The 23,422-nt window shown below is 42.1% G+C and overlaps 1 protein-coding gene across 2 annotated transcripts in view; it reads left to right on the forward strand.

The window, feature by feature from the left end:
* The first annotated feature begins 207 nt into the window (after positions 1 to 207).
* Positions 208 to 23,422, forward strand: part of CWH43 (cell wall biogenesis 43 C-terminal homolog) — a 50,617-nt gene continuing 27,402 nt past the window's right edge. Inside the window, exons 1-8 of one of the 2 annotated variants that reach the window (XM_066384827.1) lie at positions 208 to 371; positions 2,114 to 2,305; positions 6,161 to 6,281; positions 6,658 to 6,812; positions 9,383 to 9,584; positions 11,764 to 11,852; positions 17,321 to 17,578; positions 21,095 to 21,220. In XM_066384827.1, the coding sequence (XP_066240924.1) occupies positions 329 to 371; positions 2,114 to 2,305; positions 6,161 to 6,281; positions 6,658 to 6,812; positions 9,383 to 9,584; positions 11,764 to 11,852; positions 17,321 to 17,578; positions 21,095 to 21,220 (1,186 nt within the window). In that variant the 5' untranslated portion in view covers positions 208 to 328. The other variant, XM_066384828.1, reaches the window with a different exon arrangement.

The raw sequence follows: 23,422 nt of genomic DNA on the forward strand, positions 1-23,422 counted from the left end.
AGCTCCCCAGGTCCCCGCTCTGGCAGTGGCGGCCGGCTCGGGCCGAAGCAGTGGAGCCAAGGCTGCGCAGGGACGCGAGGCGCCCGCGGCGGTGACAGCGCAGCGCGCACAGGCGGTGCCGGGCCGGGTAGGCAGGGCTGGGTGTGGCGGGGCGGGGGCTGCGGCCCCACCCCAGCCTGGATTCGGCACCCGGCCCGCGGGCGGCGGCGGACTCGGCGTGGGGACACTGGGACCGCGAGGACCTGCGGCTGGTGGGGGCGCAGGGTGTGCGTGGCTGGGCTGGCCCGCGCTGCTGCTGTCCTAGAAAACACTGCTCCACGCCGCGGCCATGCGCTCCCTGTGGAGAGAAATCGTCCTGGAGACGCTCCTGGGTAAGCTGAGGCCGCCCTCGCCGCGCGTCCGCAGGTGCGCGCTCCCGCCGGCCTCCCTCGGAGCCGCGGCGCTAGGCCGGCTCGGCTGAGCTCCGCGAGGAAGAAAGGTGCGCTCCGTGCCCAGAGTAGAGATGCTTATCGTCCCCTGGGAGTTTTTGCTGCCGTAGGGGAAAAAGAAAAGACCTGGACTGAGGTTCCGAAGCCGAGGATTCAGGCCAGGCGCCCGCGGGAGATGTTGCCTCCCGAGTTCCCACGCCACTTTGGGATTACTCCCAAGGCGCGCGAATTCTCCACGTGTCGGCCTTGCACTCGCGCGGTTCGTAGCGCTCCCTCCAACCGCGGACCTTTATGTTTAACTTAATAAGACTCAGTACCGAACTTTCAAGGGGCACCCGTTTCCCCCGGCGGCGGTGGGTGAGCACGCAGGACAGTGGTTGCTGCTGCTGGTGTTGGTTCGGTATCCGTGGTCTTGGTGACTGAGGCTGCACATTTGGGCATTTGGCAAAAAGCATCGAACTCCAGCCCCGTGTGCTCACTTAGCAGCTTTATAAGAAGTCCCAAGAACAATTATTGATGTAATTCTGTCGGAGTGTGTGATTAATGTCAGACTTCCCCAACAAACGTTTGGGAGACTGCTGGAAACTTGCAGTTTATTATTAAGCAAGCATTCCTCCCGCCGGGGAGGGGCGCCTTCCTGAGAACTTGATTTTCTGGGAGCTGGTAATGCTCAGAGGGCCCATTTCTCTGGCTCAGTTTGTGTCTCATGAGCACCGCCCTGTGAAGAGACTGGCTGTGAGGACTTAGAGTGCTTGGCACTCCTTGTACTTGATCTCATTTAAGTTGAACAACTGTACGGTGTTTAAAAGTGTGATTTTGCTGATTAAGAAAGGCTGAGAAGTAACTTGAGAGTAATTTAGTATACTTAGTGGTTAGAAGGCTACTTGGAGACAGACTGCGTGGGTTTAAATTCATTCTGCCTTTGCTGTTTTTTGTGACTTTAGATAATTACTTAACTTTCTGAGTCTCAGGAGGCTTGTTTTTGCATTTGTAAGAGAGGAGCAGAAATAATGTCGACCTCATTGGACATGGTTGGTGTGAGGGATGAGAGAGATGATCCGTGTGAAGCCTTCGCACAGAGCCCAGCACAGGGCAAGCGTTCACTGTCATTGTTGTGGAAGGGTTCACAGTCAGCCAGCAGTTGGCAGAGGTGAAACTGACTTCAGATCTGGGTATTCTGCTACCACATACCATTTCCTAAGGGTTGGGTTTAAAATAGTCTTCTCTCAAGAAAGTGATTATTAACTGACCAATCTACCTTTGCTTGTAGTCTGGAGTGGAAGGAAAGAACCTGCTGCCTTTTGCCCCGGTTGGTTTTCATTTTTCTCATTCTACAAGTCAACTTAGATAAGGAACTGTCATCGATCAAGGTCCTGACAGGAAACCACATTTAACCCGTATGTTCTAAATGAAGAGGCTTTAATAGAGGAATGACCTGGGGGGTGTGAACAAGGTTAAAGGACCCCACGAAGGGATGATGCCCAAAGATTTACAACAGCAGGGAGCCGTTCTTAAACTGGCCTGGCAGGCGAAGGGCGGAGTTCTCTGAGGGGAAACCAGTCACGGGGAGCTGTGAAGGAGGGTGGCGAGCTGGGGCAGTGGTAGTGGAGAGGCATGGCTGTGCTTTGAAACAATGACAATGTTACACTTCGTCTTTCTCTGAAAAAAAAATTTTTTTTTTCTAGGATATGTTTCTTGGTCGCTCTGGCATGGCCTGCCTCCGATGATTTACTACTTTCCCCTGCAGACACTGAAGCTCACGGGGCTCGAAGTTTTTGGCATAGCGTTTCTTTCTCCCATATGCCTAACAGTGACTTCTTTCTGGAAATTGGTTAACAGGAAGTGGATGCTAACCTTGCTGAGGATTATTACTGTTGGTAAGATTTAAAAGTATTCCTTTAAGGTGTTTTTTTTTTAGTTAAAAATCAAGTGAAAATATGTACTGTTCTCTGAATGCTAAATGGTTGAATAAAAAAATGATTTTCTCTTACCACTACCTTAGAATTCTGAATTTTAGTAAAATTGTTAGACCAAAAGCCAATGTATTGTGCATTTCTAACTTTTCTATCTGATTGGAAAAGCCTTAAGAAATCACTGAAATAGGGAGGAGAAAGAAACCTTCGTAAACAGGTCAGCTCTTGAACATACTGTGTTTTTTTCTCAAATATGACACAAAGCTGAGAAACCATTAAAACTGTTACATGATAGTGTATAAAAATATGAAAATTATGCATGACAAAAACCATAGTTAGCTAAGTCAAACAACAACCTAGATAAAATATTTGCAACTCTTTTCTTTTTTTAAAATTAATTAATTTATTTATTCATTTTTAGAGAGGACAGAGAGAGGGAGAGAGAGAGAGAGAGGAGAGAGAGACAGAAAGAGAGAGAGAGAAGGGGGGAGGAGCTGGAAGCATCAACTCCCATATGTGCCTTGACCAGGCAAGCCCAGGGTTTCAAACCAGCGACCCCAGCATTTCCAGGTCGATGCTTTATCCACTGTGCCACCACAGGTCAGGCAATATTTGCAGCTCTTTTCATCCAAAGGCTGACTTCTCTAATCTTTGGGGTTTTCACAAATCAGTAATAAAAGAGAATCAACAACTCAATAGAAAAGGGGGCAAAGGCTGTCATCAGTTTACTGGAAAGGAAATATAGTTGGTTCTTAAAAATATACTAAAATGTGTAGAATACAAAGTATATTCACAATATTTTTATATATAGTTTTACCTATTGGTTTGGCAGGAAAACGAAGTCGATAATACTGTATCATAAGGATGGGAAAGTGAGCGCTCGCCATGCTGTTGGGAATGTAGGTTGGCAAACCTCTGTGGAGGATAATGTAGCAGTATTCATTAAAATTACAAATGTGTACATACTCTTTTGTCCAACAGTTCCACTTCTAGGAATATATTTTATAGTTATACTCACCTATGTGTAAAATGATAAAAACACAAAGTTACTTAGTCATTGTGGCAATATTTTAATAGAAAGAGTGGAAATAACTTAAGTGTCATTTACAGGGAGTAAATTAAATTATGGTTATAAAGCTTGGACTATTATGGAGTCCTCTGCACCTATAAAAACAATAAGAACTATTATTTATGTAACAAAATGGAATGTTCTTCAACATAAGAGTAAGTGAAAAAAAGGAAGCACTAAATAGTGTGCAGAATACTAACATTTGTGTGAAAAAAGGTTCAATGAAATTATATTTAGTACATGCATTAAAAAGCTCTAGAAGGATTTTTAAAAACCTGATGGCATTTCAGTTGCTTCCAGGGTGAAAAATATGGTTACATAGACACAGGTATGAAAGGGAACTTTGTACTGGATACCTCTTGTACCTTTTGAATTCTGAATATGAGCATGTTACATTGCCAAGAAATAGCAATTAAAAATTTAATGTATTCTTATTAATAAATATTGAGACACCTGGTGATATAGTGGTAATAAAAAAGTAAGAAGAGATTACTGAGAAAATGTTAAGAGAAAACCCCACCAGACTCCAGTCTGGTTGGATGTGTTGCTGAAAACTCCAGATGTCTTGCCCTTTTGCTAGAACACAGTTGGTTTCTCTGAGTTGTCTCAGTGGCATTTGTTTATGAACCATGTGCTGTATTTCTCCTGGCTGGGAACAGTCGGTTGATTTCTTTTCAGGAACACTGGGAGAAATCACTAGGAAATTGCCTTCTGCTTTTTTGTGCATCAGTCTCTGGGGAAGGCAGAGCATGGTTGGTGCAGTGAGTTGTAGGGTTACCCACCAAGGTGTAGAATTCTGGTTTTTATAGAGCATGGGCTCAGAAAGAACAGTGGTAGAAACCACTGAAAAAATGCACCCTTTACAAATATGGTGCCCCCCAAAATGGAAAGATGTGTCAAATGACCGTGAAATTTTATGTTCCTAGAAATAATAGAAATGAAGTTTTCCATCCTCAATTGAGTTACAGTAACTGAGTTAAACTGCCATCGGCTTACAGCATCCTTCTGTGAATTACAACGGCTCGAGTGTTTCAAATTTTATTTCCTTATTTTCCCCCATACTTGAATTTCCTGTAAGCTTTAAAAAAAGATTAACCTAATTTTATTTTTCAATTACAACTGACATTTAATATTATACTAATTTCAGATGTACAACATTTATGGAACTCACAAAGTGATCCCCTCATAAGTCTTGCATCCACCTGACATAATATATAGTTATTACAATATTATTGACTATGTTCCCTAAGCTGTGCATGTTTTATTTTCTCATCACACTCTCTGGTTGACTTTTATGGGACTGATCTCATCACTGAGACTTTGTTGTTGTTGATGGCCTTTGCAAAATGCTGCCTTACTTACAAAGTCACTGTCTGAGCAGTTACTGGGACAGTATTTTCTTATTTAAGTCCAGTTCTGGCCCAGAAACTTCTGGTGGCTAAAAGAGATGTGATATTAAATAATTTTGGGGGTGGGTATGGTACATGAGATGCTTCCTGTTGTTCCCCTTTCACCTCCTTCCTCCATGAAACTCATCATCTTGGGTAGAGGAAGAATTATATTTGAGAAAGTGGAGTAGTGACTCAGAGTTGAAGGTGAAGAGGCTAGTTTCTGCCAGTTACTCTTCCAGTTAATCATCGAGTTTTGCTGATGCTAACTAAGCAAGGCTGAAGTAAGCCATGACTTGCCCTAAAACTTCCTTCACATGCTTCTTAAGGAAAAAAGAGTTTTAAGGTATTTTTACACAACTACAGAGAAGAGCTAAGTGTGATATGCTATCTTACCTCTGATACCTCAGGTATTTTAGGTTAATTACTGTGAAGGTAACTATTAAACTAGTTCTTACTCATATTGACTTAGGTTATTTTGACCTTAAAGATTTTGATCCATCAGAATGGCTATAATAAAAACAATCGACAATAACAAGTGTCGACAAGGATGTGGAGAAATTGGAGCACTCACACATTGCTGGTGAGAATGTAAAATGATGCTGCTCCTTTGGAAAACAGTTTGGTGGTTCATAAAAATGTTATCCTATGACCCATCAACTTCACTCCTTGGTATATACCCCCCAAAATGAAAACATCTATTCGTACAAGACCTGTACACAAATGTTCACAGCAGCATTATTTATAATAGCCAAAAAGTGGAAACAACTCACATGCCCATCAACTGATGAATAGATAAACAGTGTAGTACAGTGTATATCATGCAATGAACTATTATTCAACCATAAAAAGGAATATTGTACTGTTAACATGCTATATGGATGAACCTTGAAAACATTATACTGAGTGAAACAAGCCAGCTACCAAAGACATGACATGTTGTATGATTCATTCATATGAATTTTCCAATAATAGGAAAAATGGACAGGAAGTAGATGAGTGATTGCTTGGGGCTGGGAGGTGGGGGGAAGAAAAGGGAGTGACTGTTGACAGGTATGGATTTATGGGTTTCCTCTTGGGGTGATGAAAATATTCTGGAGTTAGATAGTGGTAACAGTAACACAACTTTGTGAATGTATTAAAAGCCATAGAATTATACACTTTAATATGGTAAATTTTATGGAATGAATGATATCCCACCCAATAAAAGTTTTAAAAAGATTTATATGCACACACAATATATACTTACTCTATCTTCCTGAGTATAAAGATGGTATCAGAAGCAACATTTATGAAATGCAGAAGATTGAGCACCAATGCATGATTGCCAGAAATATCTAACTCTCCTTAATTTGTTTGTAGGCAGCATAGCCTCCTTCCAGTCTCCGAATGCCAAACTTCGGCTAGTTGTCCTTGCGCTTGGTGTGTCTTCCTCGCTGATAGTGCAAACTGTGACTTGGTGGACAGGAAGTGGTTTGCAAAGGTATGGTCCGTATCCTATGCACCTATAGGTGAATGAGTGTCATGATCAGTTACCAAAGGGCAAGTTGGGACCAAGAGCTCCAGTTATAGTGTTTATCTTCTATATGCCCTTGTAGAAGTCTCCTTTTTCTATTTTTACCTTTTCACAAAATCAGGACATGAATACCTGCTATCAGTCTTAATACTGTTTGAAGAATAAAGGAATTTTGACAAATGGCCTAGGTAATGAGCTAGGTAAAGGCTAGATCATGGGAATAACTGCAGATTACCAGCCAGACTATTTCGTATACCCATTCTAGGAAACTATGACATTCACGATGGACATAGTTCATTGAAACCACATAAAAAGTCATTGAAAAATACTTTTGCACTTACAGGTACCTCAGAATGTGGGGACTCATTTTAGGACAGATTGTTCTTCTTGTTCTCCGCATATGGTACACTTCACTCAACCCGATCTGGAGTTATCAGATGCCCAACAGAGTGATACTGACATTGAGTACCATAGCCACACTTGACCGCATTTCCACAGGTTAGCGGGTGTGCAATTTAAGGATTCTCTCTCTTGCATAGTTTGTATTTCTGACCTGAATGTAACATACCTTAGCAAGGTAAAAATGGGTTCTTCTGCACTATTTCTCTATTTCAACTTTTTCTCCCTCTGGAACAGTAACAGATGTAGTCGGTGGGCTATTATCTAAGTGGAAGGCACCTTTTTGTTGCTAGTACAGAGGGTGGATATAAAAAGCTGTCTTGGCATGTGTCTCTGTGAAAAGGGAGAGGAGTCCAGGCCCCATGATCCCGGCCGGCTGACAGCCCGCCTTTCTCCTCTTCCCCTCAGAGAGGGCTTTCCAGGGAGGATCCTTCATCTCTCTTCCTCTGACCCCAGCATCTTTCTCACACGATGGAGCGTTATTAGTGAGCGAGAGCTGTGGAAACTACCTGGCTTTTTATTTCCAGGAGTCTGAAGATCATTAAACTTTAAATTCAAAATCGAAAAGAAAGGAAATCTTGCATATTCACATAACCATTCAAATCACCTGTCTTTCTCTGCAACTGACTTTCTCCAAGAGAGACACAAACTCAACCTGGATGTTTGCCTGATCGGTTAACTTGACACTCTTCTGAAAAGAAGGGAGAAGTGTTACTGGAGTCTAATTAATGCGCTCCTGCCTTTTTGTGTAGCTCTCAATGAGTCACTGTTCTTTTGTAAATACAACGAGGAATCTCACAGGTTCGTGGAAGTTTAGAGGATTTTGGCTCTCCATGAACAAAGTGCTTGTGTAATCCCCCTTGGGCCCCAATTTCGGCATGAATGGGGGTAGTGAGAATAGGGGAACATCGTACAAGTCCATTTATCAAGTGGCATTAGTATCAGTTAGAACATTGGTTTAGTGCACTAATATTGTATTTTATAAAACACTAGCATCTATTTTTTTTTAAATTTATTTATTTTTACAGGGACAGAAAGAGAGTCAGAGAGAGGGATAGACAGGGACAGACAGACAGAACGGAGAGAGATGAGAAGCATCAATCATTAGTTTTTCGTTGCGACACCTTAGTTGTTCATCGATTGTGTTCTCATATGTGCCTTGACCACAGGCCTTCAGCAGACCGAGTAACCCCTTGCTCGAGCCAGTGACCTTGGGTCCAAGCTGGTGAGCTTTTTTTTTTTTTTTTGCTCAAGCCAGATGAGCCCGCGCTCAAGCTGGCGACCTCGGGGGTCTCGAACCTGGATCCTTCTGCATCCCAGTCCGACACTGTATCCACTACGCCACCGCCTAGTCAGGCAAACACTAGCATCTAAAGGGGGACACGCAGGCCGCAAACTCCACAGGTGCAGCCTGATAAGGGTCTGAACGTCAGGGCATCTTTTATGTTTCCTGACTTGTATTTTCTTCTTTCCTGCCTCTGTTTTAAATTTATGTGACCCAGTTGGGGGTCCCGTCCCTCTTCTCCCCTGTGCTCACATTTATGCAACTCCAGACTCCTCATCAGCTTCTCTAGAAAATCTGATCATATGTAGTTTTATTGGATATTTGCTGGGTCCTGAGGGAAGGGTCGCCCACCATAATAATACACAGTGTAGTACTCAGCAAATTCAGCTTAAGTATCTCTCTTCTCCAAAGACTGTCTGCTTCGCCTCCAGGCCTTGTCCTCCCCTCTGTCTTCACCACCCTCTCCCTCATCCCCATAGCTTTCAGCTCTGCTCCTCCTTCCTCTGACTCCTGTGTTGGCAGAATGCCAGCCCCTGAGGCCGACCCTAAGGAGTCCTTCTGCGCTGCAGAGAGCTTCACAGTGTCCTAAAGCATCTGCCCTGTTAACAGGCTCTCCGTTCCTACAAAGAAGTCCTCCTGCCTGCATTTCCCCCACTTCGGTACGTTTTTGTGTGGTCAGGCATTTATGCAGTGAGCTGAGACCTCTTGGTCAGACAGCCCCAGAAGTGTAGTCTGGTTAAGTACTCAGGCCCTGGAGCCGGGTAGCCGAAGTCCTGATCCCAGCTTCTCTTTAATAGACAATCTTAGACAAGTCACTTGTTCTCTCGCTAGACTTCAATTTTCTAATCTGTAAAATCGGATTCGTAATCAAGCCAACTTCATAAAGTTGCTGTAAAGATTAAATGAGCTCAGAAGAAGGGCTCACTCAGCACAGGGCCTAGCATATAGCATCTGCTCAGTCAATGCACTGGGATTACTCTGGATACATGAGGTTTGGAGGAAAGCCCTTTTCTTTGGGGGAAAAGCAGGCTGGTTCTGGAAATATTCCACATATTTGTTCCCTGAGTGCATCTTTCACTTATCCTACATCTATTTTTGCTCCTACCATTAACTTCACTTGAAGTAAATAACTTTTGACATGTTTACTTGTCAAATTTCAAGACGCTTTGTTCTCCCTAAACCATTTCTGATCTAGCCTGCCAAGAATAGTCTCTCCCACTGACTGGCTCTCAGCAGATTCTGCTGTGTATTGTAGTTGCCGGTCTCCTCTCCACTTCTAAAGTAAGCTCCTTGAAGCCACGGGCCATGTTATACTCAGTGAAACCGTGTTAAATGTAGAGGGTACATTTCCGTGTAACTGACCCTTTTCCATTTTTTATTCTAGACGGTGACTGCAGTAAACCAGGGAGAAAAAAGACCAGTGAGTCAGCCAAAAGGATGGCCCATAGACCTCACTGGGTGTTGGCCGGGGCAGCCTTTGGCAGTCTTGTGTTCCTCACCCACTGGATTTTTGGAGAAGTCTCCCTTGTTTCCAGATGGGCAGTGAGTGGGCATCCCCACCCAGGGCCGGACCCTAACCCATTTGGGTAAGTTTGGGTTTGGAAGTTGGCTGTGACGGTTGAAGGAAGAGATACCTTCCTTGTTGAGCAGCTGGTTCTGTGCCAGCCGGGTAGTTCCTATTCTGTTTCGTTTAGATATCTGAATCGGTGCATGAAGTTTTGTGTGCACTGTGGAGATGGAGGAGCCAGAAAGGTGTTCGCCCAGTGCTGGAGGGTTGCTGTGGGTAAATGGGGGGCACGGAGGGCTGTGCACCGCTAAGTAAGAGGTGCTGGGAGCTCCTGCATGGCATCCTGAGCCTCCGAGGCTTCCCCGGTGGAGAACACCATTTTGGTGGCAGGGAAAGCATAGCGTTCCCTGACCATTTTCTCCAGACCCCTTCTCCCCAGACACACCCCATTACAGTTACGGGCATTTGGTCGGATGAGGCCCGAGTGCCCTGATGAGAAACTGGGTTGTCACCTGAGCATGGAAGTTGATTCTCTGCAAAGGACAGAAGCCCTGGGAGATCTCTGCATCCGCTGGAACTTTGGGACCTGCTCCAGCCATAAAGCACCCAGGGAGTTAGCAGTCATGAGTTTAAGCAATGGGTCCGTGTGCTTGGTCCTCATTAACCCTCTCTCTGCTCTTACTCACACCTCTTTTCTCCAGTGGCGACATCCAGCCATTTATGTCAAAACATTGCAGGGACCTTTAAACATCAGCCTCAGAGATCTGTTTTCTCTTAAAGCGCTGAAATTCCCACATTTGGATGCATGTATCTGCCTACTGGGTCTTTCCCCAGCCAACATCTGGGCATACCCACAGGTGTCTCAGGCTCAGCATGTCCACATCTGGACTTTGTGGTTCCCAGTTCCCAAACGTGTTCCTCCTCCAGTCCTGGGTTCACTCTGCCAAGTCCTCCTAGAGTTCTGAGTCTTCCTCATGTTCTGTGTCTAATTGGGCGTTGAATCTCCTCGATTCTACTACTTCTCTGCAAGAATCTATCCCTTCCTCCCTGTCTGCAACCGTATCTGCCTTAGTGGAGCTCTCCTCATCTTTCATCCAGGCTTTCATCCTTAACCTTAGGATGCGGGGGGCTGCAGGACAGCAGCTGGGAACCTCACTCCGGAGCCTGAGCGCCTTTTTGGGATTCTCAGGCCTATGCGCGTGCGCAGCTCTGTGTGACCTCAGGCAGGTTACTTTGTTGCTCCTTTCCCCCAGCGTCCTCCTCTGCAAAATGGGGATATAGTATCACTTATCTTACAGACTCATGGGGATTAAATGAGCCAATGTAATTAAATGTAAAAATCTAAAAAACAGTGCCTAGAAGGCAGTAAGTGCTTTTTTTTAAAATTTATTGGGCTGACATTGGTTAATAAAATTATACAGGTTTCAGGAGGACAATTTTATAATACATCATCAGTAATATTGTATTGTGTGTTCAGCACCCAAGTCAAGGCTCCTTCCATCACCCTCTGTCCCCCTTTACCCGCATCTACCTCCCCCACCCTCTTTCCATCTGGTAACCCTCATACTCTTGTCTGTGTCTGTGAGGTTTTTTTCATCGCTTAATCCCTTCACCTTTTTCACCCAGCCCCTCAAAGTGCTATGTGTTTTAGCTTAATTTATATTATAGCTACTTGATTGAGTGCGATGTCTTTGTTGTTATTGCTACTGGATTTCCCCATGAAAGTTAAATTTTTCTCTTCCCTTACAAGTTTTTGCCAAAGTAGCAAAAGAATGAAATAGCGTGTGGCTGTCTTAAAAACACACAACTATCAATTACTTATCAAACTGACACAAGTCCCGGGCAGGAAGGCAGAGACTGTAGCTAAAGGCAGTATTGAGGCAGAAAGAAGAAAGAGACAAACTAAGTAGACATGATTTGTAGTGACTTTTTATTTTTGTCTTTGCAGAATCATTTAGAATTAATCATATGGCCAGTATGGACTGTAACTTCATAGTCTGAGAACACTCAATTACTTTGTTTACACTGAGCACAAGAGACTGCAGATATCATTTATTTCAAGTCCGAGTTGCTATGACTTCAGTGTTCCGAATGTATGTAATATAGGTTCCCGTAGGCTCTCAGTATCTCATTGGTTGTTTCACACTCATGTTCTCTCTTGGGTGATCCTAGAGGCAGGAGATAGTTTTCATTTTTATATAGGGGACAATGAGATAGTAATAATGTCAGATGTCTATGGCATGTCCCTTTTTTTACAGAGGTGCAATTCTGCTGGGCTTGGTGAGCGGATTGATGCTTTCGACTTGCTCGTGGTTCCCGGGTACTGGTCCAATCTGGTGGGTGACAGGTACGTGGAGTGTGCGTGCAGGCATGCCAGCCGTTTAGCTTAGTTGTCCAATTTACCTGCAAGCATGCGTACCTAGACTGGATGCAGACGACCAAGGCAGCGAGACAGATGTGTGCTGTTGCTAAGTGGGCTGTTATAACCAGCTGTGACAGCTGGCGCCGGACCCCATGTCCTCCTACTTCATTTCCCCTCCCCTCCTGTGGCTGTGGCTGTCTAATTCTGTCCTGACTATGCTGACATGATCTCCCCCATCTCCCGAACAACTCTTCTGAGACACATGTGTCAGGGACCTTCAGATTGACTGACGGCCTGAGGAGATGGAGTTTGTTCATCACCATGTTGCCTGACCTCCTCCCCTCTTCGAGATTTCTTGCTTCTCTGGTTTTCAGGAATGCCCTGTGGGACTCCGTAATGAAGGTCAATTTTTCTGTCTATTTTATATGCAACAGCTTAGTTCCTCTGCCCTCTAGCCAGCTTTGGGGTCCAGAGGCTTGGGCCATCTCCTCTCTTTGGGATCACAGAGTATTGGTGAAGTTATTATACTTCAGAAGCATTTACTTATTTTGTGAATGAATTATGCCACTCTTCTCCCTTTCTCTTAAAAAGAAGAAATAGAGTCAGTTTTAATGTTTAAAAAAACACAATCCACTCTGTGACAGACAAACAGTATATTTGATTTCTGTGAGGAGAGATGTCCTTTCTTAGATAGATCAAGCAGGTGAGTCAGTGTTGTACTAGATGCTGTGTGGAGAATATGTGTATTGGTAAAAGATGTGGGTTGAATAACATAGTAGGTAAATTTCTGTACATCCTGAGTGTCATCGCCCTTGCATGGAGGTGTACATGTACTCCAAGTAGATTGCTCAATTAATGAGGATGGCCAGGTCCTCATCTTCCTGGAGCTGTGTGAGTGAAATATGGCAGTCACGTTGAGCTGGTTTTACTTGCTGGTGTGACTACTGGTAGGCACTCCCTATGGGGTCGGAGGAAGTTTGTGTAATCTTTCTTCTCATTAGAGAGCTGCCTTGTGACATGCCTCAAGAAAGGACCAGCCCTGGTCAGTTTGCTCAGTGGTAGAGCATTGACTAAGTGTATGGATGTCCCAGGTTCAATTTCTAGTCAGGGCACACAGGAGAAGCACTCATCTGCTTCTTCACCCTTCCCACTTTCCTTCCTCTCTGTCTCTCTCTTCCCCTCCTGCAGCTATGGCTCCACTGGTGCAAGTTGGCCCGGGCGCTGAGGCTGGCACCATGACCTCGCCTCATGCGCTAAAATTGCTCTGGTTACAGTGGAGCAATGGCCCCAGATGATCAGAGCATCACCCCCTAGTGGGCTTGCCAGGCGGATCCCGGTTGGGCACATGTGGAAGTCTATATTTCTGCCTCCTGGCTTCTCACTTATAAACCCCCCGCCCAAAAAAAAAGAAAAAAAAATCCAGATAACTTTGCCAGCGCTGAGTTTGCAATGAGCCTGTATACCTTCTTAATCGGTCTGCAGTTGGGAAAAGGAACATGGAGCACACTGAAAGTTTGTTCAGCATTTATCTCATACATCTTCTCGTGGGATAAAAGTAAAATGTTTATGGGGCGATAATTAGCATCTTCATTTTAAACATGAGAAAAATGAGGTCCACAGCATATCAGCTGTTAGTTAAAGAATAGAAAAGCTGTGAATTTAGTGTGATGCTTAAACTTACTTCCCCAGATAAGCAGTCATACCCTTGAGACTCAAATCTAATCTAGTGTTATGGTTTCTTGAAGTATTAAACGGTAGCTTAAAAGACTCTAGGGGCAAACAGATTTAAACTCCTAATAGGTTCCTGCAGTAGACAGGAAAGCAGGCTCCTGATTCACAAGCTTCATCTCCTCTGCTCACCTGCTCACCTGCTCACCTGAAATAAGCTGGAGTTTTCACTTAATTATCTAGAGATCATGCCCAGGTTTCACTGATTCATCCCTGGGAACCACATCATAAAGAATATAGAAAAAGAAATCATATTTCTTCATTGTACAGTTAAAGTTGGAAATCCCAACTGGATCTCAACAGGATATTGATTATGGCAATGACCAATAGAATTTCATAAATGCAAAGAGCTTGACATCTTGATGGTAATTAAATTAGTAAAATCAAAGTTCTACTTTAAAAAAATACATAAATGTACTAAACACATTCTTAGGACTCTAGTGTACCGCACAGTGTGCCTATAATTTTATTGTATGAAAAATTTGCTATTTAGAAAATGAACATTGTAGACATTATAATTATTATTGGAATGTTCAAGTACCATTTATTCTATTTAGTGTCTTAGATGTTGTAAAGATTTGGAGGAAATTATTTGGAAGACTCAGTCTCAAACAAAAAAATAGTTGAGGTAAACAATTAAATGAAAAAGGCACAGTGATTAAGTGGGTGTTGTGTGCCACCACTGGTGTACAAAAAGAGAAATGTACATGCATATATATAGTTCTTTCTATGCATAAGTGTCTCCAGACTTCTGCATAAGGAAGGACGCAGAAAATGCTAACATTGATTGTCTTCACTATCGGGAACTAGTGGATGGTGGATGGCCAGACGAATTCTTTTCTACCTTTTGAATTTTGGGTTTTGAATTTATAACCTTTTTAAAAATACAGTTTTAGTAGATTTAAAAATATATAGCTTATGTAAAAATAGAGAGTAAATTAAAAATAAAGACAGTAACAGTCCAGGAAAATTTGAAGAGGTGTTTTCTTTTCCTCCAGAGAATTCTCTGTAATAAGATGGAAGAAACAAAGTCATTCTGACATCTTCAGATTAGAATATCAAATCAGGACTCACTCTTTTCAAAATTGGTCATTGTAAACTAATAAACAGGGAAAAAAATTAGTTTCACTAATAAATACGTGTAATTTAGAATGTGATACTGTTTTTTTATCATTAATTTGGCAAAGATTTTTAGACAAAGTGATTTTGTCAGGGCTCAACAAGTAAGACTTTTGGCAAGGTTCCTGGAGGAAAAGGACACTGCTGTCACCTGTCAGGAAAGCAGGTGACCACAAGTAATGACTCTTTTTACCTCCTGTCGCCGTAATTGTACTTCTAAGAATCTGTTTTAAGGAGATAATCAGAGCTGTAATAAGAGATCCGTTGACAAAGAAAGATGTGCCCTGGCCGGTTGGTTCAGCGGTAGAGCGTCGGCCTAGCGTGCGGAGGACCCGGGTTCGATTCCCGGCCAGGGCACACAGGAGAAGCGCCCATTTGCTTCTCCACCCCTCCGCCGCGCTTTCCTCTCTGTCTCTCTCTTCCCCTCCCGCAGCCAAGGCTCCATTGGAGCAAAGATGGCCCGGGCGCTGGGGATGGCTCTGTGGCCTCTGCCCCAGGCGCTAGAGTGGCTCTGGTCGCAACATGGCGACGCCCAGGATGGGCAGAGCATCGCCCCCTGGTGGGCAGAGCGTCGCCCCATGGTGGGCGTGCCGGGTGGATCCCGGTCGGGCGCATGCGGGAGTCTGTCTGACTGTCTCTCCCTGTTTCCAGCTTCAGAAAAAAAAAAAAAAAAAAAAGAAAGATGTTCCTCCCAGTGTCAGAAGCTGCATACGTGGCCAGCGATAGGACAAGGTTGCTTAACTTGTGGTGCATTTATCCAGTGGAATAGTTATATATAAAATGTTTTAGGCAAAAATATAGTCACATGAGAAAATGTTTGTTTTTTTAAGATTTTATTTATTGATTTTACAGAGAGAAGAGGGGAGGAAGGGAGGGAGAAGTATCAACTCATAGTTGCTTCACTTTAGTTGTTCATTACTTGCTTTTTGTATGTGCCTTGACCAGGCAAGGCCAGGGTTTTGAACTAGGGACCTCAGTGTTCCAGGTCAACTCTCTATCCACTGGGCCACCACAGGTCAGACACAGACAATGTTCTTTTTTTTTAACATGTGAAATTATTTATTTTATTAATTTTAATGGGATGACATTGATAAATCAGGGTACATATGTTCAGAGAAAACCTCTCCAGATTATTTTGACATTTGATTATGCTGTATACCCCTCACCCAAAGTCAAATTGTCTTCCGTCACCTTCTATCTGGTTTTCTTTGTGCCCCTCCCCTCCCACCACCCCCTCCCTCTGACAATCTTCTTAATATAATGTCACATAAGAAGCAGAATATAATCCTCAACACATGCTATGATTTCATTTATGTAAAAATACTTCCAGATTAGACATAGAAAAAGATTAGGAGAAATATATCAGAGTATTGGCTCTGGTCATGTTAGCCTTAGGCAACTCTTAATTGCTTCCTTACAGTTCTGTATTTTTTAAATGTCTACAGTGAATAGACATTACATTTGTTTTATTTCTATGAAAAAAACAGTTTCTGTTACTAAAATAACCATTGTTGGATGGATCTAAGTGTTGGATGGTTTTACTATGGAGTTAAAAGTCCATGAGTTGTAGAGGGCCATAGATCTGGGTCTCATGTTTATCTGAGTGATAGTCTTTTGAAGTGGGGGGAATAGACAGTCACATGGCATTGTCCTGTGATGGTGCAGGTGGAACTCACTGATGGATGGGAGCCGTGGGGCACTCAGAAGCTGGCTGGAGCCACTCCTTCTGTCCCTCGCTGGCTTTTCTGGAGTTCTTGCCCCGAGCAGTGAGTCATCTGCTGCAGACACACTTGAAGGGTGGATCACAATGACACAGTATTGATTGAAATATCTAGAAAATGTCATATTCTTTGGAAAAGTATTATGTTGATGGCTCCAAAATGGGGTGCTGTGAGACCCTAACATATATATACTTTCTAGTGCCTGCGGTGGAGCAGGCGGGTCGCACAGCCCCCAGACCCAGCGGGCTGTTGGGTGGGGTGCACTGACCGCAGACTCACTCAGGCAGCGTGCCTGCAATACTCTCCCAGCCACATCTTCTTCTGGGCCTGTGTGGTTGGGGATGTCAACTTACTTACAGAAGGACGAGGCACAGTCTTTAAATGGATGGAAATGTCTTAACAAGTTAACTTAGAAAGTACCTTAACAAAAACATTTCAGAAACCACACTGACTCTACCTGTGTTCTAATGTCAAGGATCTGGCTAGTTAAATGGACATGTGTTTGGTCTTATAGGTAAGTTCATTTTTTAAAGTTTTTATTGTTCTGAGGATCTTAATGCAAACCTTCTTCCCTCTCCCCACCATTCCTGAAGAAAATCATTGGGTGGAGATTCACTAGACACTACATTCCACCTCCAGTTGTGCAAATAACTAGCTGGGTGACTTCTAGCAAGTAATGTTAACCTTTCTCATTAGTGCAAAGATTGAACCAGAATGCCCTCAAGGTCCCTTCTGGGTCTAAATGACTATACACTGGTTATCCTATAAGCTTATTATCCCTCCCTACTTATTTATATATTTATTTATTTATTTATTGTTAGAAAGTGGAAGAGACTATCACTGCTTTCCTGTTTGATTCTTTTTCTTTTTCTCTTTGAAAAACAGGAGCAGCCGCGGCCGCTGGCCTTCTTTACCTGCCCACGTGGGCAGCCGCCACGTCTGGCTGTGTGCTCGCCGTCTTCACAGCGTCCGTGTGGCCGCAAGTGCTTGGACACCTCATTAGCTCGGGGCCAAGCCCTGGGAAAACCATGACCATTGCCATGCTATTTTATATTCTAGGCATATTTTTCTGTGCATGGTGCACAGCTTTTAAATTTGTCCCAGGAGGTGTCTACGCTAGAGAAAGATCTGACGTGCTTTTGGGTGAGTCATAACTACGGGAAAATACCCTTCAAGATTGGGATATAGCACTTTAAATGACGGATGGAAATAAAGAGGATGATCTTGCATTCTTCATTGAAACAGAGTCTCTTGATTTAAAAAAAAAACCCGGAGGCATGTCTAAATTACTACTTAAAAATAAATTTCTTCATTCATCTGACTTTCAGGAATATTTATTACTATTGTACAAAGTCCTTCTGGGCAAATTTGTTATAAAAAACAAGTTTAATTCATAATAAAGTATAAAAGAGGTACTGTGTAACACTTGTATCTGACATGTTGGGAAAGGGTATAGGATATGATAACGATGTTCACCTACATTGCTACTTCAGTGGTAGATTTATAAATATATATATATAGAAATTGATATTTTTGGTTCTCCTGAATTTTATCTATGATTTTTATTTATTTTTACCCATAAAAAATATATATTTTGCATATATGAATCTTAATGTAAATGATAAATTCCCAAGTCATAGAATAAATACGGTTTTCATTTCAGTGGTTATGAACTTATATGCCAAAAGTAAAATTTCCTAAACTTCATCTGAATTTAATACTTTAAAAATAGTCTGCTAGCAATAATAAAATTACTGCTGTATAATATACTGCTCACAAAAATTAGGGGATATTTCAAAATGAATATGAAAATCAAAGAAGCATTTGATTTTTTTTATTAAACAAGAACATCAGAAAAGCAAACAAGTCAAAGAAAGTTGTTTGATTATGCAAATGAGATGCAAAACCAACTTTTATTTCATAGATGAAAATGCACTGTACAAAAGTGCTGAAAGTACTGGAGTATCTGCATGTTCCCTGACCCCCTAATTTTTGTGAGCAATGTATATATAAATCAAATGTTGCTTATCATTTTAGTTAAAGTAACCCATGTCAGATGCTTCTAGGATAAAATCGTTGAAAAGTGAGGAGCCGAAACATATCAGTAAGGGATTCAGTTCTTGTTTGTTCTTATATTTATTTTTTCTCCTTTGTTCATTCACTCATTAAAAAAAAATATTGCACCCCTCTTGTGTTGTGGGCACAGTGCCAGGTGCTGGAGACTTAAGAGACACCGTGTCCCTGGCTACCTGGAGCTTCACTGTGGTGGAGGAAACACCATTCATAAAACCAGACAGCCCTGGCTGGTTGGCTCAGCGGTAGAGCGTCGGCCTGGTGTGCCAGGTACCCGGGTTCAATTCCCGGCCAGGGCACATAGGAGAAGCGCCCATTTGCTTCTCCACCCCCCTCCTTCCTCTCTGTCTCTGTCTCTCTCTTCCCCTCCCGCAGCCGAGGCTCCATTGGAGCAAAGATGGCCCGGGCGCTGGGGATGGCTCCTTGGCCTCTGCCCCAGGCACTAGAGTGGCTCTGGTCGCAGCAGAGCGACACCCCGGAGGGGCAGAGCATCGCCCCCTGGTGGGCAGAGCTTCGCCCCTGGTGGGCGTGCAGGGTGGATCCCGGTCGGGCGCATGCGGGAGTCTGTCTGACTGTCTCTCCCCGTTTCTAGCTTCAGAAAAATAAAAAAAAAAACAAACAAACAAAAAAACAGACAGTTACTGCGGGCTTACAGTGGGCTGAGTGCCGCACATAGGTCTGGGTGTCCACCTGAGCTCCTTCCTTTGCAGCCTCTCCTTTACGCCCTTGGTATGCACCCACCTACTCTGTACAGTTTCACACGCATGTTTCTATCCCGTGAGCTAGACAGCTGTCAGGACAGGGCGATTTAAGAGAGGGATTTCTAAATTACATGTAATATTTAAAATGACTTTTGAGAATTTGATATTTCTGGCAAATACCCCAGCTCTCCCCTTATTAGAGAAATCCATTGCTGCACTTCCTCTGCGGTGATCTTGGCTTTGCGAACTGTGGATTTCTTCTGGTTTCTTTCAGGTGTGTGTGCTCTGTCCTGCTCTGTCTTCCTGTCCAATGCCCTGCTCTTTCCTTCCTCCAGCTTGCTTAGGGGTCTGCCATGTGGAGAAAACAAATGAAAGTAAGAGCCATTCTAAGCATGTGTTTATTTATTTAGAGGTGTGCTTTTTGAGTGCCTTCTCAACAAAGAATTTTTTTTTTTTTAGTAAGAGTGGCATCTTGATAAGGCCACAAAATTAAGAAATGTTGGTAATGTTCAGAGTAGCTTTTAATACAACTGAAAAGAATTCATATTATATCAGTAACTAGTTATAAGTTTATTTTCTGGGTTTCTACTATTTTTTTAAAATTGCACATATATATGTATAATTTATTTTTGTTTGTTTGTTTTGATAGCCTTCCACCTAGACTTAACTTTTTAAAAAATGTTGTATTTATTGATTTTAGAGAGGGGGGGAAGAGATTTTTATTTTAGAGATTTTAGGGAGGAGTGGGAAGCATCAACTCATAGTAGCTGCTTCTCATATGTGCCTTGACCAGGCAAGCCCAGGGTTTTAAACCCGCAATCTCAGTATTCTAGGTCTGATGCCTTATCCACTGCACCACCACAAGTCAGGCTTGACTTAACTTTTAATTGACATTTCCTAATTCATATATTGTTCACTCATCCCTCTGTTTCCCCTTTTATTAGATATAAATACAATCTTAGAAATATGGAAATTTTACATTAAGGTACACTGTAATGCATCCCAATTGAGCTCAACGTTATAGGCCCACCTTACTGGCACAGTGAGTGTTCTGGCAGGCATCCTCTGAGGAGCCTGTGCCCGGAATACCCTCTTCCCAGGCCAGAGTTGTTGCCACAAACACTGCCATTTTGAGAACTTTCATATGCCCTCCTTTGCACTCTCAACTTGGTGTATGTGAGGTTCCTTCCATGGAGAAGATTGAGTCCTTCGGGCCGTTCAGAAGGCTCCCTTCTCTTGAGCTCCACTCTGCTCTGCCCAGTCAACACTGATGCACACTCTGGCAATCTAACAGCTAGGAAGCACTCAGGAAATGAAAAGAATCCATCAGGGTTCTACCGAGCTAATTTCTTACGCTCATTCCAATGATCAAAAGTACTACTAGAGCCTGACCAGGCAGTGGCGCAGTGGATAGAGTGTTGGACTGGAATGCAGAGGACCCAGGTTCGAGACCCTGAGGTCGCCAGCTTGAGCACGGACTCATCTGGTTTGAGCAAAAGCTCACCAGCTTGAACCCAAGGTCACTGGCTCCAGCAAGGGGTTACTCGGTCTGCTGAAGGCCCGCGGTCAAGGCACATATGAGAAAGCAATCAATGAACAACTAAGGTGTTGTAACATGCAATGAAAAACTAATGATTGGTGCTTCTCATCTCTCTCCGTTCCTGTCTGTCCCTGTCTATTCCTCTCTCTGACTCACTCTCTGTCTCTGTAAAAAAAAAAAAAAGTACTACTAGAGTAACGGCTTAGGTTCTGAGATAAATTAACTTAGTAACTGAATTTTCAGGGTGTACCCATTGAATTGAAATCTTAGCTCCTGAAATTTATTATTGGAAGGATTTTTGGATTAAAATGTAATATAGTCTAATATATTCTTTCTCATCTCTAGGATCAGTGATGCTAATTATTGGGCTGAATATGCTGTTTGGTCCTAAGAAAAGTCTTGACTTTCTTCTTCAAACAAAAAGCACTCCTAAAGTGCTTTTCAGAAAGAGTGAAAAGTACATGAAACTTTGTAAGTATAGTTTTGCTTTCTTTTCAAAATGCTTTTATAAATATACTGCTCACAAAAATTAGGGGATATTTCAAATGAATATGAAGCGATAAAAAAAAGCATTTGATTTTTTTATTAAACAAGAACATCAGAAAAGCAAAGACAAGTCAAAGAAAGTTGTTAAGTTATGCAAATGAGATGCAAAACCAACTTTTATTTCATTGGTGAAAATGCTCTATACAAAAGGCTGAAAGCACTGGAGTATCTGCATGTTCCTTGATCCCCTAATTTTTGTGAGCAGTGTATAAATCTTCAAACATATGTGATATTAGAGTATAATGAATCCTCCTCTACCCTTCACCCAGTTCCAAAAATGGTTAACAATTTTCCAATGTTATCGATGGCTAACTTTCCCAGGTTTTTTAAGTGTGTATGTGTGAAATACTTTAAAGCAAATCTCTGATATCATATTATTTCAACTGTAAATATACTGTGTTAATTGTGTTTCACTTCTAATGTAGATAGGATGACTTAAGAGGTAAAATTTCCAAAATGCTTTGTTTTAATAGTCAAGACTATGTATTCCATTTCTTGTTCTCCTTTTTAGGAGATTAAATATGTTAAGTTTCAGAATATTGATGAACGGGAAACTCAAACATGAAATAAGTTTACTATTTAATATGAATCATTTCAAATGAACTGGATTCAGTAAATATTTATTTAATGTGTAGTAAATGTGTAAAATTTGCAGATAGTATATTAGGATACAATAAATTTTATAACTACATAATGTTATGTAGGATTTAAACACATGTGAAAACTGGTCTCCATCTTTAATGAGTAGATACTTTATTAAAGAAGACAAAATATTATAGTGTAAATAGACAACAATTAAGAAACTAAATAAAATTTCAATATATTTCTAAAAGAAATATCACAAAGCAATGAGACCATTATATAAAAACCTTAATATATGTTTCATCAGAATTTGAAAAAATTATTTTAAAATTTAAGGGGTATTTAAAAATTTTTTGTTGTTGTTCTTATGTTTTAGTTATGTCCCTCAAAACCAGGATCCAGCAGTTTTTATTAGTTTTTAGTGCTGATAATCTTTTTTTTAAATTATTAGTATTGAGAGCCATAATTCTTTCATTCATTCATCAAATTGAAGCATTTGGAACAGTTTACTCACAGGGTTGTCTAGATAGTTTTATGTGGTTTTAAAAAATAGACTATTTTTAGAGCCATTTTAGGTTCATAGCAAAACTGAACAGAAAGTACAGAGATTTCCGTTTATGCTCTGACCTCACACACAGACAACACCCCCCACACCACCACCATCAGCATTCCCCACTGGAGAAGCACATTCATTGCTATTGATGAACAGACATCACACATCAATCACTGTCACCCAGAGTCCGTAGTTCACGTTAGGGCTCACTCTTGGTACTGTAGATTCTATGGGTTTAGACAAATGCATAATGACATGTACTCACCCTTATAGTATCATGCAGTGTAGTTTTACTGCCTTAATAATCTTCTGTGATCTGTTTGTTCATCCCTCCCTTCCCCTACCCATGGCGACCACTATCTTTGTCTTTTTAAAATGTTAAATGGTTTTATTTTTTTAGAGCAGGGTTAGGTTGACAGAAAAATTGAGCAGAAAGTATAGTGTTCTCATATACCCCCTCTGACTCCCACCCCACAACTTCCACCATTACTAACATCTTGCATTATTATGGTACATTTGTTACAATTGATGGATCAGTACTGATAAATTATTACCAAAGTCCCTAGCTTACATTAGGGTTCACTCCTTTTGTTGGATGTTCTATGGATTCTGACAACTCCATAATCAGATGTGTCTATTTCACGTACCATTACAGCATCACCCAGAGGAGTTTTGCCACCTGAGCGTTCCTGTGTCTCACTTACTCCCCTTTCCCCCTCCTCTGGACAACGCCTTGCCTCCACTGTCTCCATTGTTTTGCTTTTTTTTTTAGAACATTAGCCTTTGTCTTTTAACTTCAAAGTTTAATCTATTTTTATAGCAGATTCTCATGCACAGTATTATGATTTACTTCTATCTTCTTTTCTCATTCTTTTTCTACTTTGTCTAGGTATATATTTTTTCTTATCTTCTTACTTTCTTTTGCATTGGTTGGGTTTTTCATTTCTTATGAACCCCCCCCCCCCCGCCCCATCCCGCTACTTTTCTTTCTA

This window comes from Saccopteryx leptura, chromosome 5 (assembly GCF_036850995.1).
Source record: "Saccopteryx leptura isolate mSacLep1 chromosome 5, mSacLep1_pri_phased_curated, whole genome shotgun sequence".
Classification (NCBI taxonomy): Eukaryota; Metazoa; Chordata; class Mammalia; order Chiroptera; family Emballonuridae; genus Saccopteryx; species Saccopteryx leptura.